The following is a 19,371-nucleotide window of genomic DNA, read 5'->3' on the forward strand; positions in this document are numbered from 1 at the left end:
ATTGAAGAAACACTCCAGGATGTTGGTCTGTGCAAAATACTTTTTGTTTAAGATTTCAAAGCACAGGCAACCAAAGGAAGAAATAGACAAATGGGATTACATCAAGCTAAAAAGCTTCTGTACAGCAAAAGAAACAATCAACGAAGTGAAGAGACAGCCCACAGAATGGGAGAAAATATTTGCAAACTGTTTGACAAGTGATTAATAACTAGAATATCAATAATATATAAGGACCTCATTACCAAAACAATAATAACAAAAACAAATTAAAAGATAGCCAAAAGGTGTGAGTAAACATTCTCAAATGAAGACATACAAATGGCCAGCAGATACAGCAAAAAATGCCGAACATCACTCATCATCAGAGAAATACAAATAAAAAGCACAGTGAGATATTATCTTGCCTTAATTAAAATGGCCTTTTTCAAAAATATAGGTAATAGTGAATACTGGTGAAGATGTGGAGAAAAGGGAAGCCTCATATACTGTTGGTGGGAATGTAAATTAGTACAGCCTTTGGAACACTGTATGGCAGTTTCTCAAAATACTAAAAATAGAGCTACTGTATGATCCAGCAATTCCATTAGTAGGTATATATCCAAAAGAAGGGGAATCAGTATACTGAAGGGATGCAAGCCCATGTTTATTGCAGTACTATTCACAAAATAGCCAAAATATGGAATCAAACAAGTGTCCATCAGTGGATGAATAAATAAAGAAAAGGTATATGTATACACAATGGAATATTAGCCATAAAAAAAGAGTAAAATCCTGTCATTTTGAGCAACATAGAGGGAACTGGAGGTCATTATGTTAAGTGAAATAAGCAAAGCACAGACAAATATTATATGTTCTCACTCATATGTGACAATTAAAGTGGATCTTAAGAAGATAGAGAATAGATTGGAAGTTACCAGAGGCTGGGAAGGGTAGAGGAGGGAGGCGATGAAAAGAGCTTGATTAATGGGGACAAATATACTGTTTGATAGGAGAAATAACATTTAGTGTTGGATGGCTCAGTAGGGTGACTAGTTGACAGCAATCTATATTTCAAAATAGCTGGAAGAAGATAATTTGAATGTTTTTCCCATACAGAAAAGACAAATATTTAAGGTGGTGGATATCTCAATTACACTGATGCAATCTTTACAAATTATATGAATGTATTTAATTACCACGTGTATCCCAGAAATCTATGCCTCTATTATCTGTCAATAATAAAACATAATTTTCTTTGAAAAGGGAAAAAATTAGTCTGGCAGGGAACAAGTGGATAGGTCAGTAGGACAGAGAGAATGCAGAAATAGGACAATTTAGACTATTGAGAAAGGTTGCATTTTTTTTTTTCAACTTTATATTACAAAAATTTAACTGCAGAAAGTTCTAAGATTAGCACAATGAACCCCTTCACCAACAGGTATCCTGCGACTTTGTCCTTAAGTATATCTGCTAAGAAGGATATGCTCCTATATAAAAACCAAAGGTAATAATTGTAAAAAACTTAAGGTCAGTTCTGTGGTATCATCTAATATCCAGAATATATTTGACTTTTACCAATCCACTTGTCCTAAATATGACTTTAATATCTTTTCAAAGCATGTTCAAATCTAGCTTTTCACACATTGCATTTGATTTTTGCATCTCTTATGGAGGCTCTTTTAATCTAAAGCAGTCTGATACCTTTTTCCCCCCATGACACTAATTTTTGGTTTTTGAAGAGTTTGGCCACTTTCGTTGTAGAATATTTCATATTCTAAACTCCACTCTTTTCTGCTGGTGTTGCTTAATTTGTTTTCTGTATTTCCTATCAAGTAGAAGTTAGCTTTAAGGTTTTACTAGTTTCTAGTTACACATTTTTGGCAAGAGTACTTGATAAGCAATGTTGTGCACTTTACATTGTATCTTATCATTATCATAAAATGGTCTCAGTATATCAGTGGTGTTTAGGTGGTGAACCTCTCTTTATTGTAAAAGTACATATTTTTCCCTTTGCAATTCATAAATAATCTGTGGGATGATACTTTGATATCATGTAAATATGCAATTTCCCATTAATCTTTTACTTAAAGGGTGTAACATTCAGTGAATCTCATTTTATCGGTTTTTACACAGTCATTGGAAAAATGATGTTTAAAAATTCTATCATTCTAAAGATTACATTTTAAAATCAGCATATAAGAATGGATTGTTTAATAAATGATGTTGGTGATTGTCTAGGTATTTTGCAATTTTAGCTGGATTCCTGGATCACCGAAAGCAAAAGTGTTCTAGATTAATAAGCTGTTTATATTTTTTAAGTCATAAAATTATAAGAAAAACATTTGGGCAAAGTTTTGGTATTCTAAGAGTTGAGAAGGCGTTATTTCTAAGCAGACCGAAAACCTGGATTGTAGAAATGAAAAAAAAAAAGATTAATTATAAATTTGTGTATAAGAGAACATAAATATATAAATTACATAAATATAAAACAAATATGGGGAAATATGCATTTATTGTAAACACAAAGTATTGATTTTTTTTATACTGAAATCTCATACAGATCTGTAAGAAGACAGAAACGAAAGAAGTAAACAGGCAATTTACTGAAAATGAATAGCCAAGTCGATACAGAAAGATTTAATAAATATATGAAATTGTGGTCACCTTAGCTCATAAAGGGATGCATTCAAAATTAAGATGAAATAAAATTTTATATCAAATTGATAAACATTTCAGTCTTCATAGTGATATAAATTGGTGCAACTTTTTTAGAGAACCATTTGTTTGACAATATCTGTCATATAATTTAAAATTCATATACCTCACTCAGTAGTCCAAAATCTACCTCCCTTCAAAGAAAGGGAAAGAGATAAAAACATACTCAGACTGTTTTAACAAGTTCTATCAAACATCGAATGAAGAGATATTCTAATCTTAATCCATTCCAGAAAAAAGAAAAACAGCAACACTTTCTCAACTCTTTTTATAAAGTTAAATTACAATCTGGATACCAAAACCAGATGAAGTGAGGGGAGTATGAGAAAGCAAAATTATAAATCAGTCATCATACGTGAACATTCATGTCCTGTTCCTGAATTGAAATAAAATGTTTCTAATTTTTTCTACCACTAGGTAAGATTAAATCAATCTCTTCTCTTTTTTTTTTTTTCCATACAGATGGGGTCTTGCTGTATTGCACAGGCTAGACTCAAACTCCTGGGCTTAAGTGATCCTTAAGCCTTAAGGTGAAACAACATTTTTAAACAAATATTAAGAAACCAGGCCAGGCATGGTTGCTTACTCCTATAATCCTAGCACTTTCGGAGGCCAGAACGGGCAGGTTGCTTGCAGCTGAGGACCAGCCTGAGCAACATGGTGAAACTCCATCTCTCTCTACAGAAAATTAGCCAGGCATGGTGGTGTGTGCCTGTAGTCCCAGCTACTTGGAGGCTGAGGTGGGAGGATGGCTTGAGCCTGGGAGGCAGAGGTTGCAGCGAGCTGAGATCACGCCACTGCGCTCTAGCCTGAGCAACAGAGTGAGACACTGTCTCAAAAAATAAAATAAAATAAAATAAAATAAGCAGTGTTATCAACCAATGTGACAAAATTGGATATATATATGAATTGGTTAGTAGAAGACAGTATAATTCAGATTATCGGGCTGGGGTCCTGTGAGCCTTTTAATAGGTCTCAAAAGAGCATTCAGAAAGATTGAATTTCCATACATGTCATTTAAAACTTTTCACTGGCCTGTAATCCCAGCACTTTGGGAGGCTGAGACGGGTGGATCACGAGGTCAGGAGATCGAGACCATCCTGGCTAACACGGTGAAACCCCGTCTCTACTAAGAAATACAAAAAACTAGCCGGGCGAGGTGGCGGGCGCCTGTAGTCCCAGCTACTCGGGAGGCTGAGGTCGGAGAATGGCTTGAACCCGGGAGGCGGAGCTTGCAGTGAGCTGAGATCCGGCCACCGCACTCCAGCCTGGGCTACAGAGCGAGACTCCGTCTCAAAAATAAAAAATAAATAAAAAAAATAAAACTTTTCACTGAATAAGAACACATTAAGCACTTTGGGAGGCCAAGACTGGTGGATCACGATTTCAGCAGATCAAGACCATCCTGGCTAACATGGTGAAACCCCGTGTCTACTAAAAATACAAAAAAAATTAGCCAGGCGTAGTGGCGGGCGCCTGTAGTCCCAGCTACTTGGGAGGCTGAGGCAGGAGAATGGCGTGAACCTGGGAGGCGGAGCTTGCAGTGAGCTGAGATCGCCCACTGCACTCCAGCCTGGGCAACCGAGCGAGACTCCGTCTCGAAAAAAAAAAAGAAAAAATACATTAAGCTGAGTGTGACGGTACACACCTGTAGTCCCAGCTACTCAAGTGGCCGAGGCAGGGGGATCGCTTAAGCCCGGGAGTTTGAGTCTAACCTGTGCTATACAGCAAGACCCCATCTGTATGGGGGGGAAAAAAAAGAGAAGAGATTGATTTAATCTTACCTAGTGGTAGAAAAAAATTAGAAACATTTTGTTTCAATTCAGGAACAGGACATGAATACCTATAATCACATTTATTTAGTGGGTGTCCCAGCCAATACAGGAAGAAAAGAAGCGTTAAAACTATGTATAATTATTAGTAAGGAAGAAAAAAGTGTCATTTTCAGGTGATATAATTGTCTTCATAGAAAATCTGAGATAAGCTGCAGACAAGATACTAGAATTAATAAAAGCATTCCACTTAGTTACTGGATACAACATCATTATAATGAAATTAATTGCATTTTTGTGTACCAGAAATAAGCAGGTATAATTATAATCTTTTTTGATATCATTAACAATTTAAAGGAACACCACAAGATACCTAGGATAAATTTAATGAAAGATTTAAAAGACTTTTGTGGAGCAAATTACAAAACTTTTGAAAGAGATAGAAGAAAACTTAAGAAAATGAAGAGTTGTGCCGTCTTCATGGATAGGAAGACTCAGTAGGGTAAAGATTATTATACCCATATCTGTAAATTCAGTATAACACTGATAAAAAATCTCAAGAAAGGTTTTTGTGAAATTCAACCTGCTTCTAAAAATTCATATAGTAGAAGTTCAAGAATAGACAAAATAATAAGGAATGAAGTGTAGCAGCTCAGTCTAACAGCAGTCAAGATTTGTGCAGGCATGGAAAAATAACACATAGTGAAGTGGAACATGATGAAGAGCTTAGGAACATACCCATGGACAAATGGAAACTTGGTCCCTATCACATCGTATCTTAATGGGGGAAAGAATGATTTCTTTAATTAATGATGCAGAGACAGCTAGTTATTCATATGGAAACAAGTAACATTGGATCCCTGTCTCACACTTAAAAATGAGTTTTACATGGGTTAAATACCTAACTGAAAAACCAAAACTGTAAGGCTTTTAGAAGATACAAGTGACTATTAGAAATGTTTCCTACCCTTAGAATGATGAAAATTATTGGCAAGGATATACAACAGTGGGAACTCTCATATGCTACCAATGAATACAAATGGTCATAAGTAATCTGTTATTTGGTAAGGTTTAAAAATATGCATACCCAGCAATTTCACTGCTAGGTATTAGCACCCAGAGCTCTTACACATTTATAAAAAGAGTCCTCATGTACAAGAACATACATTGCAGCATTGTTTATGGCAGCAAGCATTTTAAGCAATTTGAACATCCACGTAAGAAAGAACAAATAAATAGTGTACATCATACAGCAGAGTACTGTATGAAATGAGTACTGTACAAAAGAAATGAATTTAGGCCAGGCACAGTGGCTCACATCTGCGTGTAATCCCAGTGCTTTGGGAGGATAAGGCAGAAGGATCATTTGAAGCCAGGAGTTTAAGACCAGCCTGGGCAACATGGCAAGACCCTATCTCTACCAAAAAAAAGAAAAAGCCAGGTGTGGTGGCAGGTTTCTGTAGTCCTAGCTACTCAGAAGGCTAAGGCAAGAGGATCACTTGAACCCAGGAGTTTGAGCTTACAGTGAGCTATGATCATGCCAGTGAACTCCAGCCTGGGCAACAGAGCTGTCTAAAATAAATAAAAGAATTTAAAACTGTATATATAAAAAATATATATAATATATAATCTCAACATAATATTAAATGGAAAAACAAGTTATATAAGGATAGATACATATATCACCTATATAAAATTATAATGTAAAAACACAATGAATTACTTAGGAATATATTCATGCATAGCAAAGGTATAAAGATAACACATAGGCAGAATAAACCCAAGTCAAAATAGTGGTTACCTCTAAGGAGTAAAAGGAAAGGAATAGAGGAGAGAAATAACAGATAAATGGAGATCTTCAACTATATTTGTAATGTTTTAGTTCTTTTCAAAAACAGATCGGAATCTGGCAGAGTGTTAAGATTTGATCAAACTAAGTAGTCAGTACATGAGTATCTGTTATATTATTCTCTGTAATTTCTATATGCTTAAAATATTTGTGAATAATTACTATTCTCCAAGAATGTTAAGAATTTTTTAATAAACCTTTTTTTTTATTCTTATTAATTTCAGCGTCGGTATCAAGTCCCATTGTTGCAGGTGGTTTGAGAAACATACATGATAATAAAGTTTCTGGTCCGTTGTCTGGCAATTCAGCTAATCATCATGCTGATAATCCTAGACATGGTTCAAGTGAGGACTACCTACACATGGTGCACAGGCTAAGTAGTGACGTATGTAATATATTATCATTAAGGTGATAAAATAGTTCTAATATTTGTCATATAACCTATTATTTCCATTTCAAAATTTGAATGATACCTACCGTATATCATTATACTAGCTACTGAGTACAACATGGCTCCTGCACATTACAGAGCTTAGTCTAGAGTAGGATTGGTCAAGTGTGACCAGTAGCCTGAACCACAAAGTGAGAATGGTTTTTACGTTTATAAAGAGTTATTTAAAAAAAAAAAAAAAAAAGCAGTATGTGACAGAGACTGTGTGTGGCCCACAGAGTCTGAAATATTTATTCTCTGTTCCTTTATGTAAAAAAGTTGGCTGGCTGGGCACGGTGGCTCACGCCTGTAATCCCAGCACTTTGGGAGGCTGAGGCAGGTGGATCACAAGGTCAGGAGATGGAGACCATCCTGGCTAACACAGTGAAGCTCCGTCTCTACTAAAAACAGAAAAAAATTAGCTGCGCGTGGTGGCAGGCACCTGTAGTCCCAGCTACTCGGGAGGCTGAGGCAGGAAAATGGCGTGAACCCGGGAGGCGGAGCTTTTAGTGAGTGGAGATCAGGCCACTGCACTCCAGCCTGGGCGACAGAGACTCCCTGGAAAAAAAAAAAAAAATAGTTGGCTGACCCCTGGCCTCGAGGTTTAGGTTCTTAATGAAATACTTCAGTTTTAGGTTAATACTGCTCACACTAAATTTTTTTTTAAGATAATGAGCCTTTATTTATTAGTACTTGACTCCTTTTCCCTCTAATACTTGTACAGACTTTTGTGTCTGAAATTTAATGTTGTCTTGATGTTATTAAAATATTCCATATTCTGGAAATTTGCCTTGTTATTGATTTGTTGTATTTTATGTAAGCTGCATGTGTCTAAGGATAATACAGATGACAATAAACTCTGCCCTCAAGACATTTACCAGCTGGTAGAGTACTCATAGCTCCTTTGGTAGAAAAAAGCAAACAAAAATGGAGCATACTAGTAATACAAATTTTCTTATTCATTGCCATGCTTAGGCTGTTGATTCTTTTGGATACAATTTCAATTCTTCTAAGATATACCAAGAAGAAAACAGGAAAGTGCAGAAGAATTATGCTTTTGAATTCCAACACTTTACCTGTCAGTAATTTATGTCTCTTATTGGTTCTCTTTAAGATTTCTATAAAGCCTCTCCTGTCATTCAAAAGATAAATTGTATACTCTATTTTTAGGATGGAGATTCTTCAACAATGAGGAATGCTGCATCTTTTCCCTTGAGATCTCCACAGCCGGTATGCTCCCCTGCTGGAAGTGAAGGAACTCCTAAAGGTACTACTGTAACTAAAATTTCCTTCTGTATATTTTATATTTCAAGTTGAATAAAGAACTCAAACTTCCTAAAGCAGATATTAAAAAGTTACTCTGTATCTTTTTTTCATTGTAGGAAAAAAATAAACCTGTACAAGCAGGTCTAGATCATGGGATTTAAATCTGTCCCTATTCATTGATTCATTCATCTTCCACTTACCCAGTAATCTATTGATAGTATTCTCAGGTATATCCAGTATCCATTCTCTTTGATAAATCCAGTGGTCTTTTCAAACCACAACCTTCTTCTCTTTAACATTTGAAATTTTTGATCAGCCTTCCTCTTTCCTCCAAAAGGACTTACTTCATATGAGCCCATCTGTTTTTCTCCTACTTCTTTCATTGATACTTTTTTTCTTCATTAGCTCTTCTCCTTATTCTCGAGATTTCTATTATTAGACCTTCTATCACCCATTATACTTTTTTCCCCAGCCATTTTATTAAGTTTCATTAACATCATTGATTACTTTTATGCGTAAAACTCCTAAATCAATCTTTGGCTCCAGTCTTGTCTCCCAAGTTGTAATTCTTCGTTGCCAGACAAAACTTCCTTCATACCTAGCGGATATTTCAAATTCATGTTTGAAATGCTTTTCACTGTTCTTTCTGTCATCCCATCTCTCTTAATGCTGTTCCAATCCTGAATCATTGTACCTTAAAAATTTTAAGTTTTATCACAAAGTCTCTTCTCAACTATTTAGTCATTTATCAAATCTAACCTGTTCTATGTTACATTCTTAAATCTCTCACATCTACTTTTATCTCTGCCTTTTAAAATTCTGTTATTCCAGGTCTAAGTTAAATGGGTGATCTTCCATGGGCCCTCCCCTAATCTCCTCAAGCTATTAGTTTATATTTTTTCTAAGAACTTACACTACTTTATGTACATGAATCTTAGTTTACCTTTGAATTCTCAAAGAACTTTGCATGGTCTTCTATCTGTAACAGATTCACAAAATTGTGAATTTAAGTCCAGGTTTGAGCCAGTTTTTAAAATACTTAAAATTGTAGTCAAATAGTTTTAATTATCAGTTTGTTGGAAGAGAATACTGTATTCTACTTTTTAAAATTAGCTTATAATTAATTTTAACATAGCTGGTAATATATTCTCTCAAGTCATGGGAATTTCTAATTATAGCCATCTAAAGCATAAAGATATTTTACCTCGTATCTGCCTGATGTGGTAAAGATCTTTTTTTCACTGATTGCATTCCTACTGTTTATTAAGGACATTTTTCTTTTTTTTTTTTTTTTCAAAAATTTTTTTAAATTTTATTTTACTTTAAGTTCTGGGATATATGTGCAGAACGTGCAGGTTTGCTACATAGGTATACATGTGCCGTGGTGATTTGCTGCACCTGTCAACCCATCATCTAGGTTTTTTTTCTTTCTTTCTCTTGAGACAGAGTCTCACTCTGTCACCCAGGCTGGGGTGCAGTGGCGTGATCTCAGCTCACTGCAACCTCCACCTCCTGGGTTCAAGCGATTCTCCTGCCTCAGCCTCCTAAGTAGCTGGGATTACAGGCGCATGCCAACATGCCCGGGTAATTTTTTTTGTATTTTTAGTAGAGATGGGGTTTCACCATGTTGGTCAGGCTGGTCTTGAACTCTTGACCTCGTGATGCACCTGCCTTGGCCTCCCAAAGTGCTGGGATTACAGGCGTGAGCCACCACACCAGGCTTGTCATCTAGGTTTTAAGCCTCACCTGCGTTAGGTATTTGTCCTAATGCTCTCCCTCTTCTTTCCCCCTTCCCCCCAACAGGCCCTGGTATGTGATGTTCCCCTCCCTGGGTCCATGTGTTTTCATTGTTCAACTCCCACTTATGAGTGAGAACATGTGGTGTTTGGTTTTCTGTCAAGGACATTTTTCATAGGGTAAAAGTTGAGCTGTTATGAGCCATTTAAATTCTGTAAATTGTATGAATTTTCGGGGATAAAAACCCAGCTTCTGAAAGGGAGAAAAACTTCCAGAGTAACTATTTGTAGGTTAGATACATATCCCACAAATGTTGTCAAGGTGAGAAGTTACTTAGATTGCCAGGGAAAGAGAACAGGGAGATAGGTGATTGATCTAGATAACTAGCTTTTTTTCTTCTGACTCTTGAGATTAGATAGATAAATAGTAGATAAACTTTAGATAGAAATGGAAAACTTTAAAGCAAATAACCTCACTAATATATTACTCATCAAAAGCTTGAACTTCTGTCATGAAGTTGTTTTCCAACTAGTTTTGAAGGGTATGTCAGTCTATCTTGATTTTTAGATTAATTGTTAGAATTTGAAGTTTGTTCTGAAATGTATTTAATTTGCCACATAGGATTTAAATACAAAGACATAATGGCATATTACAATTCAGACTTAAGACAAATCTTGTTTTAAATCTTCAAGTTTGTTAACAACATAACCTTGGGCAAATTTGTTAACCTCTGTAGGCTTCATGTTCCATTTCTGAAAAATTTTAATGATAAACTCAAGAATGTTGTAAAAATCAAGTGAACTGATATGTAAAGCACCTTTTACAACACAAAATGTTAGGTTCATTTCTTTTTAATGTCTAATATAAGCTGAGTCTAAAGGGAAAAACGAATGATTGATACGACTTCAGACTAACATTTATAGTTAATTGCTCCCATATCATCTTTATCACACTTGATTCAATAAAGTTGTATGTTTATATATAACATTTAAAATACATTAACCTTGCTAATGGAAAGTCCAGATTTATGTATCATGGAAAAAGTATAAAAGCAGTGAAAGCTTAATTTAAGGCAATTCTAGGTTTAAGTTCTGTCTGTAAAAAAAAAACTTTTATCTTGACCAATTTTTACAATTTCCTACAAGTTTTTAAATATTTTATAGTTTAATGATAAGAAATGTATACATTATTAAGATGCAGTTATACTATTATCTCTGAAGCATATCAGTGTACTTTTTCCTTCATGTCTGAAGGAGAATTTTTGTCTGAAGGCTTATTAACTAGGATAATTTTTCCATCTGATTATTTTTAACACTTTCCTGTTTCATATAACATTGGTTGATTTAATGGACTCTGGGCTCAGTATATTTTATTGGGCCTTGAAATTTACTGAACTTATTTATTTTTCTAATAAAAAGAGGATTAGCAAGCTGAAGCAAGTATGTGAATGATGTTAAGGGAGAAAGAGAAGACCGCATAAAAGTATAAATCAATACTTTACCACCAGTTTTTGAAGTAAGTAAAGGCTTTAGTAATTGTAAATTGACCGCTTGCTTTTTGTTATCATCCCAGTAGTATTCATGTGAGATGATCTCTAGGATTAAATTGTTATTTTTGTGTAATTTAACAAAAGCATACTTATTCTTTCTTTAATCAGGATATATCCGTTTTCCTAGGTAGTCCATGAAAGAACAGAGATGGTCATGCCCAAAATATTTGTGTTGTATCATCTTTAGAAGCAATGAACTTTTTACCCTTATAAAACTAAATATTTATACATTATAGGCACAAAAATCAGAAATAATACTGGTCTGAAAAATTGAATACTCATACTTAGATTCAAACCTAGGTTTTAGATTATCTACTAGCAAGCTAAACAACTGTGTGGGACAAGTCTTTAAGCTTTCTTTTCATCTTTTGTGAATAAGTAGCTTGAATCATATAATTTCTTATTTTTTCTAGCATTACTATGTTGTCACTTAATATTTCTATCACATTGTAAGAAAATGTGAAACCCGCACAACTATTATTTCTATCGAATTATTTTTCTAGGCTCAAGACCGCCTTTAATCCTACAATCTCAGTCTCTACCTTGTTCATCACCTCGAGATGTTCCACCAGATATCTTGCTAGATTCTCCAGAAAGAAAACAAAAGAAGCAAAAGAAAATGAAGTTAGGCAAGGATGAAAAAGAGCAGAGTGAGAAAGCGGCAATGTATGATATAATTAGTTCTCCATCCAAGGACTCTACTAAACTTACATTAAGACTTTCTCGTGTAAGGTCTTCAGACATGGACCAGCAAGAGGATATGATTTCTGGTGTGGAAAATAGCAATGTTTCAGAAAATGATATTCCTTTTAATGTGCAGTACCCGGGACAGACTTCAAAAACACCCATTACTCCACAGGATGTAAACCGCCCACTAAATGCTGCTCAATGTTTGTCGCAGCAAGAACAAACAGCATTCCTTCCAGCAAATCAAGTGCCTGTTTTACAACAGAACACTTCAGTTGCTACAAAACAACCCCAGACTTCTGTGGTACAGAATCAGCAACAGGTATCACAACAGGGACCTATATATGATGAAGTGGAATTGGATGCATTGGCTGAAATTGAGCGAATAGAGAGAGAATCAGCTATTGAAAGGGAGCGCTTCTCAAAAGAAGTTCAAGATAAAGGTAAAATAATTCATTATTACCACTTCATCATCTGGGCAAATATGTAATTATAGTGTCAAAAATTCTTTTCATATTACTTTTTTTCTCATATTTTGTATAATTTATGTCTACTCAAGTATATATTTTTATTCCTAATACTCATAACCCAGAAGTTAAATTTGTAACAATTTCATTTATTGTCTGAAACAACTATATGAGATTTGGTAATTCTCTAACTGCAGGTCTGTTGCTCATTATATACTATATGATTTTACTTATTTGTGCTTTTCTGCTAAAATGAACATTAGCATTTCTATATGACATGTATACTTCACAAGTTATGTTAATATTGTTGTGCACCTTCAAATTTTTTTCTGCTGAAACAAGGTTAAGTACTATAGAATTATTTTGAACAGGTATATTTAAGAAAAGCTTATGTGTATGCTTATTAGGCAGTTAGATACTTCACTTGGTTTATGATCCTACTGGCTTAATAATGTCAATTTTTTTAGTAAACAAATCATGGAAAGTTAATATTAAATAGCAAACCTTAGAAATTAAGGGTCTTTTAGTGGTAATTACAGTGAAGTGTTCCCTTTTATCTGACTAGTATGTTAGGATGGAGTTTCAAGATATACCTGGTCTATGAATTTATGAGCTTTCCTTGTGCTTCATAATCAAATAAAAATAAATCCCTAGTAAGTTCTTAGTAATTTGGTATACACTGTGTACAAAATTTCTTACATGTTTTAAGAGACTGATGAATCAGTGGTTGAAATTAGCAATATAATTGATGAATTTGATTGCTATATAAATGCATATACACATTTGATCAGACCAAAAGCATGCTTTATGATTTAATTTTATGATTAAAATATTCTAGGTTGATTTTCAGTTCTTATATTTTATTTCTTGGTAATGATAAAACTTCTTGATATTGGGTAGAGCTGATTTTTATATATGATGTGTTCAGTGTTTGACAGGATTATGACTAGATAATTGTGTTTCTATGCTAAGAAACACACTGAAGATTAATATTATATCTCCTGCCTGTCATGATGGCTCATTTTAATGTTATTGAAAAAAATGGACTGTATTTAGTAATTGTTATACTACAATGTTTGCAACATATGTAAATCAGAAATAGATGCAAATAAAGAGATTGCTAGAAGTCTTCATTTTACTGGCTAGGGAGCTGGGATTTTTTTCTTTGTCTTTTTTTTTTTTTAAAAAATATAGATTCAGGGGATACATGTACAGGTTTGTTACATGGGTATATTGTGTGATGGTGGGGTTTGGGCTTCTAATGAACCCATCACCCAAATAGTGATCATAGTACCCATTAGATAGTTTTTCAACCTTGGCTCCCTCCCTCTTTCCTCCATTTTTGAGTCCCCTGTATCTGTTGTTTCCAACTTTATGTCCGTGTGTACCCGTTGTTGAATTCCCACTTATTAGTGAGAACCTGTAGTGTTTCATTTTCTGTCTGCATTATTTCACTTAGGGTAGCTAATGGCCTCAAACTGCATCCGTGTTGCTGCAGAGGACATGATTTCACTCTTGTTTATGATTGTGTACCGTGGTATATATATACCACATTTTATCCAGTCCACTCCTGATGGACGCTTAGGTTGATTCTGTAACTTTGCTATTGTAAATAGTGCTGTGATAAACATATGAGTTCAGGTGTCTTTTTTATAAAATAGTTGGATAGAAACTATTATGGATAGAAACCCAGTAGTGGGATTACTAGGTCAGATGGTAGTTCTATTTTTAGTTCTTTGAGAAATCTCCATACTGTTTTTCATAAGGGTTAAACTAATTTACATTCCCACCAACAGTGTGTAAGTATTCCCTTTTCTCTGCAACCTCTGTTATTTTTTGACTTTTTAATAATAGCCATTCTGACTAGTCTAAGATTGTATCTCATTGTAGTTTAATTGGCATTTCTCTGATGATTAATGATGTTGAGCATTTTTTTTAAATATTTGGTGGCTGTGTGTATGTCTTCTTTTGAGAAGTGTCTGTTCATGTCTTTTGCCCACTTTTTAGTGGGTTGTTTTTTTCTTGTAGATTTGTTTGAGTTCCTTATAGATTCTCGGTATTAGACTGTTGTTGGGTGCATAGTTTGTAAATATTTTCTCTCATTCTCTAGGTTGCCTGTTTACTCTGTTATGGTTTCTTTTGCTGTACAGAAGCTCTTTAGTTTAATTAAGCCCCATTTGTCAATTTTTCTTTGTGTCGTATTTGCTTTTTAGGTCTTAGTCATAAATTCTTTAATTAGGACAATGTCCCAAAAGAGTTTTTTGCAGGTTTTCTTCTAGGATTTTTATCACTTGAGGTCTTAGAGTTACGTGTTTAATTCATCTTGAGTTAATTTTTGTATAGGTGAGAGGCAGGAGTCCCATTTCATTCTTCTGCATATGGCTAGCCAGTTTTCCCAGCACCATTTATTAAATAGAGTGTTCTTTTTCTGTTGTTTATTTTTGTCAACTTTCTTGGAGATCAGTTGTTTTTAGGTATGTGACTTTATTTCTGGGTTCTCTATTCTGTTCCATTGATCTGTGTGCTTGTTTTTATACCAGTACCATGCTGTTTTGCTTACTGTAGTCTTGTAGTGTAGTTTGAAGTTTCCTAATATGATGCCACCAGCTTTGTTCTTTTTGCTTAGGATTGCTTTGGCTATTCAGGTTCTTTTTTGGTTTTATATAAATGTTAGGATAGTTTTTCTAATTCTTTGAAAAATTACTTTGGTAGTTTGATAGGAATAGTGTTGAATCTGTAGATTACTTTGGGCAGTATAGTCATTTTTAATAATATTGATTCTTCCTATCCATGAACATAGAATGTTTTTTGATTTGTTTGTGTTGTCTATGATTTCTTTTATCAGTGTTTTGTAGTTGTCCTTGTAAAGCTCTTGCACCTCCTTGTTTAAATGTATTCCTAGGTATTTTATTTTGTGTGTGTGGCTATTGTAAATGAGATTGAGTTTTTGATTTGGTTCTCAGCTTGAATGTTATTGGTGTATAGACATGCTACTGATTTTGGTACATTTATTTTGTATCCTAAAACTTCCCTGAAGTTATCAGGTCTGTGAGTCTTTTGGAGGAATTTTTTGGGTTTTCTAAGTATGAGATCATTTCATCAGTGAACAGAGATCATTTGACTGTCTATTTGGATGCCTAATATTCCTTTATCTTGCCTGATTGCTCTGGGTAGGACTTCTGGAATTTTTTTTTTAAACTAGTAAAGTTTTGATACTAAGGATGAAATGTTGCTTGTACCTTTTCTCTTTAGTTTGCCGTGTGAGGTTCAGGAAATAAATACATAGGTTCCAAATTACATCTCTTCCTCTAACCTTTTATAAAAGCGTATGCATGTCAAATGAAAAAAGTAATATTACTCAGCTTTTCTTATTAACCTGTTCAAAAATCCTGAATCTTAGGATAGTCAGTTTTGCAAGAAACATACAATATTACAGTTCCCTGACCAAGAAAAGTTAGTTGCCCTGATAACTGAATTTTTGCATGACCTTAAATCTTTATTATGGAAAAATGTGTTCTTGAAAAAGAATGTACTTTTTAAGTGAATTTTAATAGTTGTTGATAGTAACAAAAACAGAGGAGGAATGGTGACCTTTTTTTATGTATCATATTTGTTGAATCCAAAGTTTCTACTTATAAAAATGGAATTAAAATAAGGGTCATGTATAGTTCTAATTGTATATTAGCAAACTTCTTTTATACTACTAACTTTCCTTTGGAAAAAAAGAACAAAGTCAACAGATACAACATACTGTTCTTGTAGAAACTTGTATATTTTATTTTCAATTATTTAAATAGTTTTTTCTGTAATCTATGGTGACATAGTTACAGATAACTGAAAAGTTGAATGAGCAGAGTTGACATTCAATTTTGGTGAAAATACAGGTATGTGGTGATATCCTGAGGATTAAAGTAGGTTTTGCTGATTTCATATTATTGTTGTCATTTCTAACTTGTTTTCTGAAAGCCACTTTCCTCTTATTTCGTGGATTTATAGTCATGTATCACATAATGATGTTTCATTTCACACTAGACTTTAAATACAGTGGTGGTCCCATAAGAATATAATATTGTATATTTACTCTACCTTTTCTATGTTTAGATATGTTTTAGATACACAAATACTTACCATTGTGTTACAGTTGCCTACAGTATTCAATATAGTAACATGCTGTACAGGTTTATAGCCTGGTAGCAATAAGCTATACCACATAGCCTAGGTACATAGTAGGCTGTATCATCTAGGTTTATGTGAATATACTATATGATACTCACATAACAGAGAGATCGCCTAACAATGCATTTCGCAGAATGTATCCTGTTGTTAAGCAATACATGACTGTATTTGGAAACTTTTGGAACTTAGATGCCACCTAACCCTTTTGATTTGAACTTGGCATATTGCATTCAGTTTCTGCATTGCGTGATGGGATAGTATTTGTGATATAAGAAGTTACCCTGAGATTTTGCGATGATGAAAGGTGTATATATTGATCCAAGGGTATAGGTGAGGTCATAAATAAAGGCAAAATTCTTCTGAAGTGGTGGTTTTAGAGTCCTTAAGAGATGAAATACTTCCTTGAAATTAATTTGTCCCTAGTTACCATTATTTTTGCTTATTAAAGACTAAATGTTAAAATCAACATTTAATGTATTCAAACATTTGGCACTGAGGACTTTTTTACAACTGTTGTGTTACTGGTGATACGGAACAGGCAGGACTATTTGGCCTACTAGTTTTACTTTAGGGTATAAGTTTGTTTGCCAATATATTCATTTACTGTGAGAGAAATATTCCACTCAATAACCAGGAATCAAAAACACTATACCTTATAAATAAGATTAGAAAATTCAACAAATGTAGAATATTTGTGGAATTCATTGTTTTACCTAGGCTGTGGCAGACCCTATTGTACCCTTGTTCTGCATAAGAAGGACGTTTTTCTAGCTGTTAGGTATTTATGTCCCTTTGTTCTGTTCTCTCTTCTTTGAGCAATTCTATATATACACTGATAAGGCAACTTTGTAACCTAATATTTTATAATATTCCAAAAGGACCGTTGTCTCAATCTTTTTGCTCATACTTTTAGTGTCTCTAATTACATAAATTAATTTTAAAAGGCTATTCATCTTTCTTTGCTTCTGGGATGACCTATCATTAGATATTAATACCTTTTTCATGTGCTGAAAATTTCTGCTTTCCTTTGTCAAAGAGGGGGTTCCTTTGTTCATCTTTGCCTATTTCATCTTTTCCTAAGGTCCACTTTCCATGTTAGCAAGTATAAGGAATGGCTCAGCTTCACTAATGTTTATATAATGTTACAATATTCTTGCACTATAGCCCTTGTTAAAAGTCAGTTATTACCTACTGTCATTTGGAGTAAGAGACTGGGATTTGGTACAAGGAATAGGACAATTAGCCAATCAGCTTGTATTGTGGTTGAGGGGTGGTGTGTTTTCATTGTACTTAATTGGCCACCATGTATACACAATTATTGTGCTTTCTGCTTTAAGTGTTTTCATATATCACTTGTAGATGTAAGTAACTGGTATAGTTTGTTTTTCTTGTAAGCATAATTGAGTTTAGAATTTCTGTAAGGGCTGGATCTTATTTTGAGGATATCAGCATCTGGATGACAAGTGTTGGTTTTGAGATTACGATAATCCTTTTGTATGCATTTTCTTTAGGAATATATGTATTCTAATAGCTAATCTTATGGTTCCTAGTGCTGAAGAGGGCTTACAGGTAATCACTGTCCTAAATACCAGAATGATTCTTCATAGAGATGGCTTTCCATGATTATTAGGTGGTTATGATGTAATGAAGACTCATAACAAAAGTGGTTGAACAAAAGTGACCTGTACAGATTCAGAGCCGCTTTATAAGGAGTAAGCTCATGGTGGAATTGAATCAGACCAAGTGAATCAGAACATACATCCTCTTAACATATCTAAGAATCCTTGCCACAATAATGAAAATTTTCCAGGTTTCACAGGAGTAAAGTACTTTTCAGTAGTTGAATGATTAAAATTTTGTATTTAACAGCATTTTATATATAGTGGAAAAAAATGGTAAGATGTTTCCCAATCTTAATTACTTGTGTGCAAATACTTTCATACATTTTTTGTTATAAATAATCATAGGATTCAGTTTAAATAAAAATATATCATTTCTTTGAAATTAAGGTATTTGTTATTGTATTTGCTAAATTTTCATTTTAATGTCTTAAGATAAATTGGATTGAGGTTAATAGTATACAAACTCTTGAGTATTCTGTAATCCTTTAAAAGTCAGCCCTCTAAGTTATGCTAATGTTTTTCTGAAGACACTGCATAAAAGAGTGAGCCATAGATATCTTAAATCTTCAGATACCAGAGACCTATGTCGTTGTACATCTTAAGTATGATTAGGCTACCATTTTAGTTACTTTTACAAAGCATATTTCATCAAAAATATAGAAATCTTAGGTTATACTGTTTGAATTTCTAGATTCTTATAAAAGTTTAAGGGATAAGTATAAATTGATAAAGCATCTTATTCATGAGATATCAGTTGGTTTGCCCTATGACAAAACATAAAGATGATTTTTGAATGGCAGAAGATTCTAAAAGAGGATTCGATAAACATAAATTTAGTATTCTGATTTCTTTTTTAAGGTATTGACGTAGAAAGCTTCCTATAAATTCTTACCATGTTAGTTTTAGCTGGTGGAAACAATCTAATGATAATATACTTTAGAATTGTTATGGTGGTGGTTTACAAATGGAGCATGTGTGGTGTTAGATTTGACTGGATAACTGAAGGAGCAGAAGGACTTAGTTTTACAAAATATAACTAACAAATATCTTAATCAAATTGCAGTTACATTTGATTAGATTTTAAACTGGCAAGAACTGCTACTTCCCACTTTAAAAAGAAAA

The 19,371-nt window shown here is 33.9% G+C and overlaps 1 protein-coding gene across 7 annotated transcripts in view; it reads left to right on the forward strand.

Moving 5' to 3' along the window:
* Window positions 1–19,371, forward strand: part of NIPBL (NIPBL cohesin loading factor) — a 214,916-nt gene that overhangs the window by 115,249 nt on the left and 80,296 nt on the right. For all 7 annotated transcript variants that reach the window (XM_050794499.1, XM_050794501.1, XM_050794500.1 and 4 more), the window contains 3 exons: window positions 6,540–6,700; window positions 7,916–8,012; window positions 11,801–12,427. In XM_050794499.1, the coding sequence (XP_050650456.1) occupies window positions 6,540–6,700; window positions 7,916–8,012; window positions 11,801–12,427 (885 nt within the window). The remainder of the gene's footprint in view (window positions 1–6,539; window positions 6,701–7,915; window positions 8,013–11,800; window positions 12,428–19,371) is intronic.

The sequence above is a fragment of the Macaca thibetana genome, chromosome 6 (assembly GCF_024542745.1).
Source record: "Macaca thibetana thibetana isolate TM-01 chromosome 6, ASM2454274v1, whole genome shotgun sequence".
In the NCBI taxonomy this organism is placed as follows: Eukaryota; Metazoa; Chordata; class Mammalia; order Primates; family Cercopithecidae; genus Macaca; species Macaca thibetana.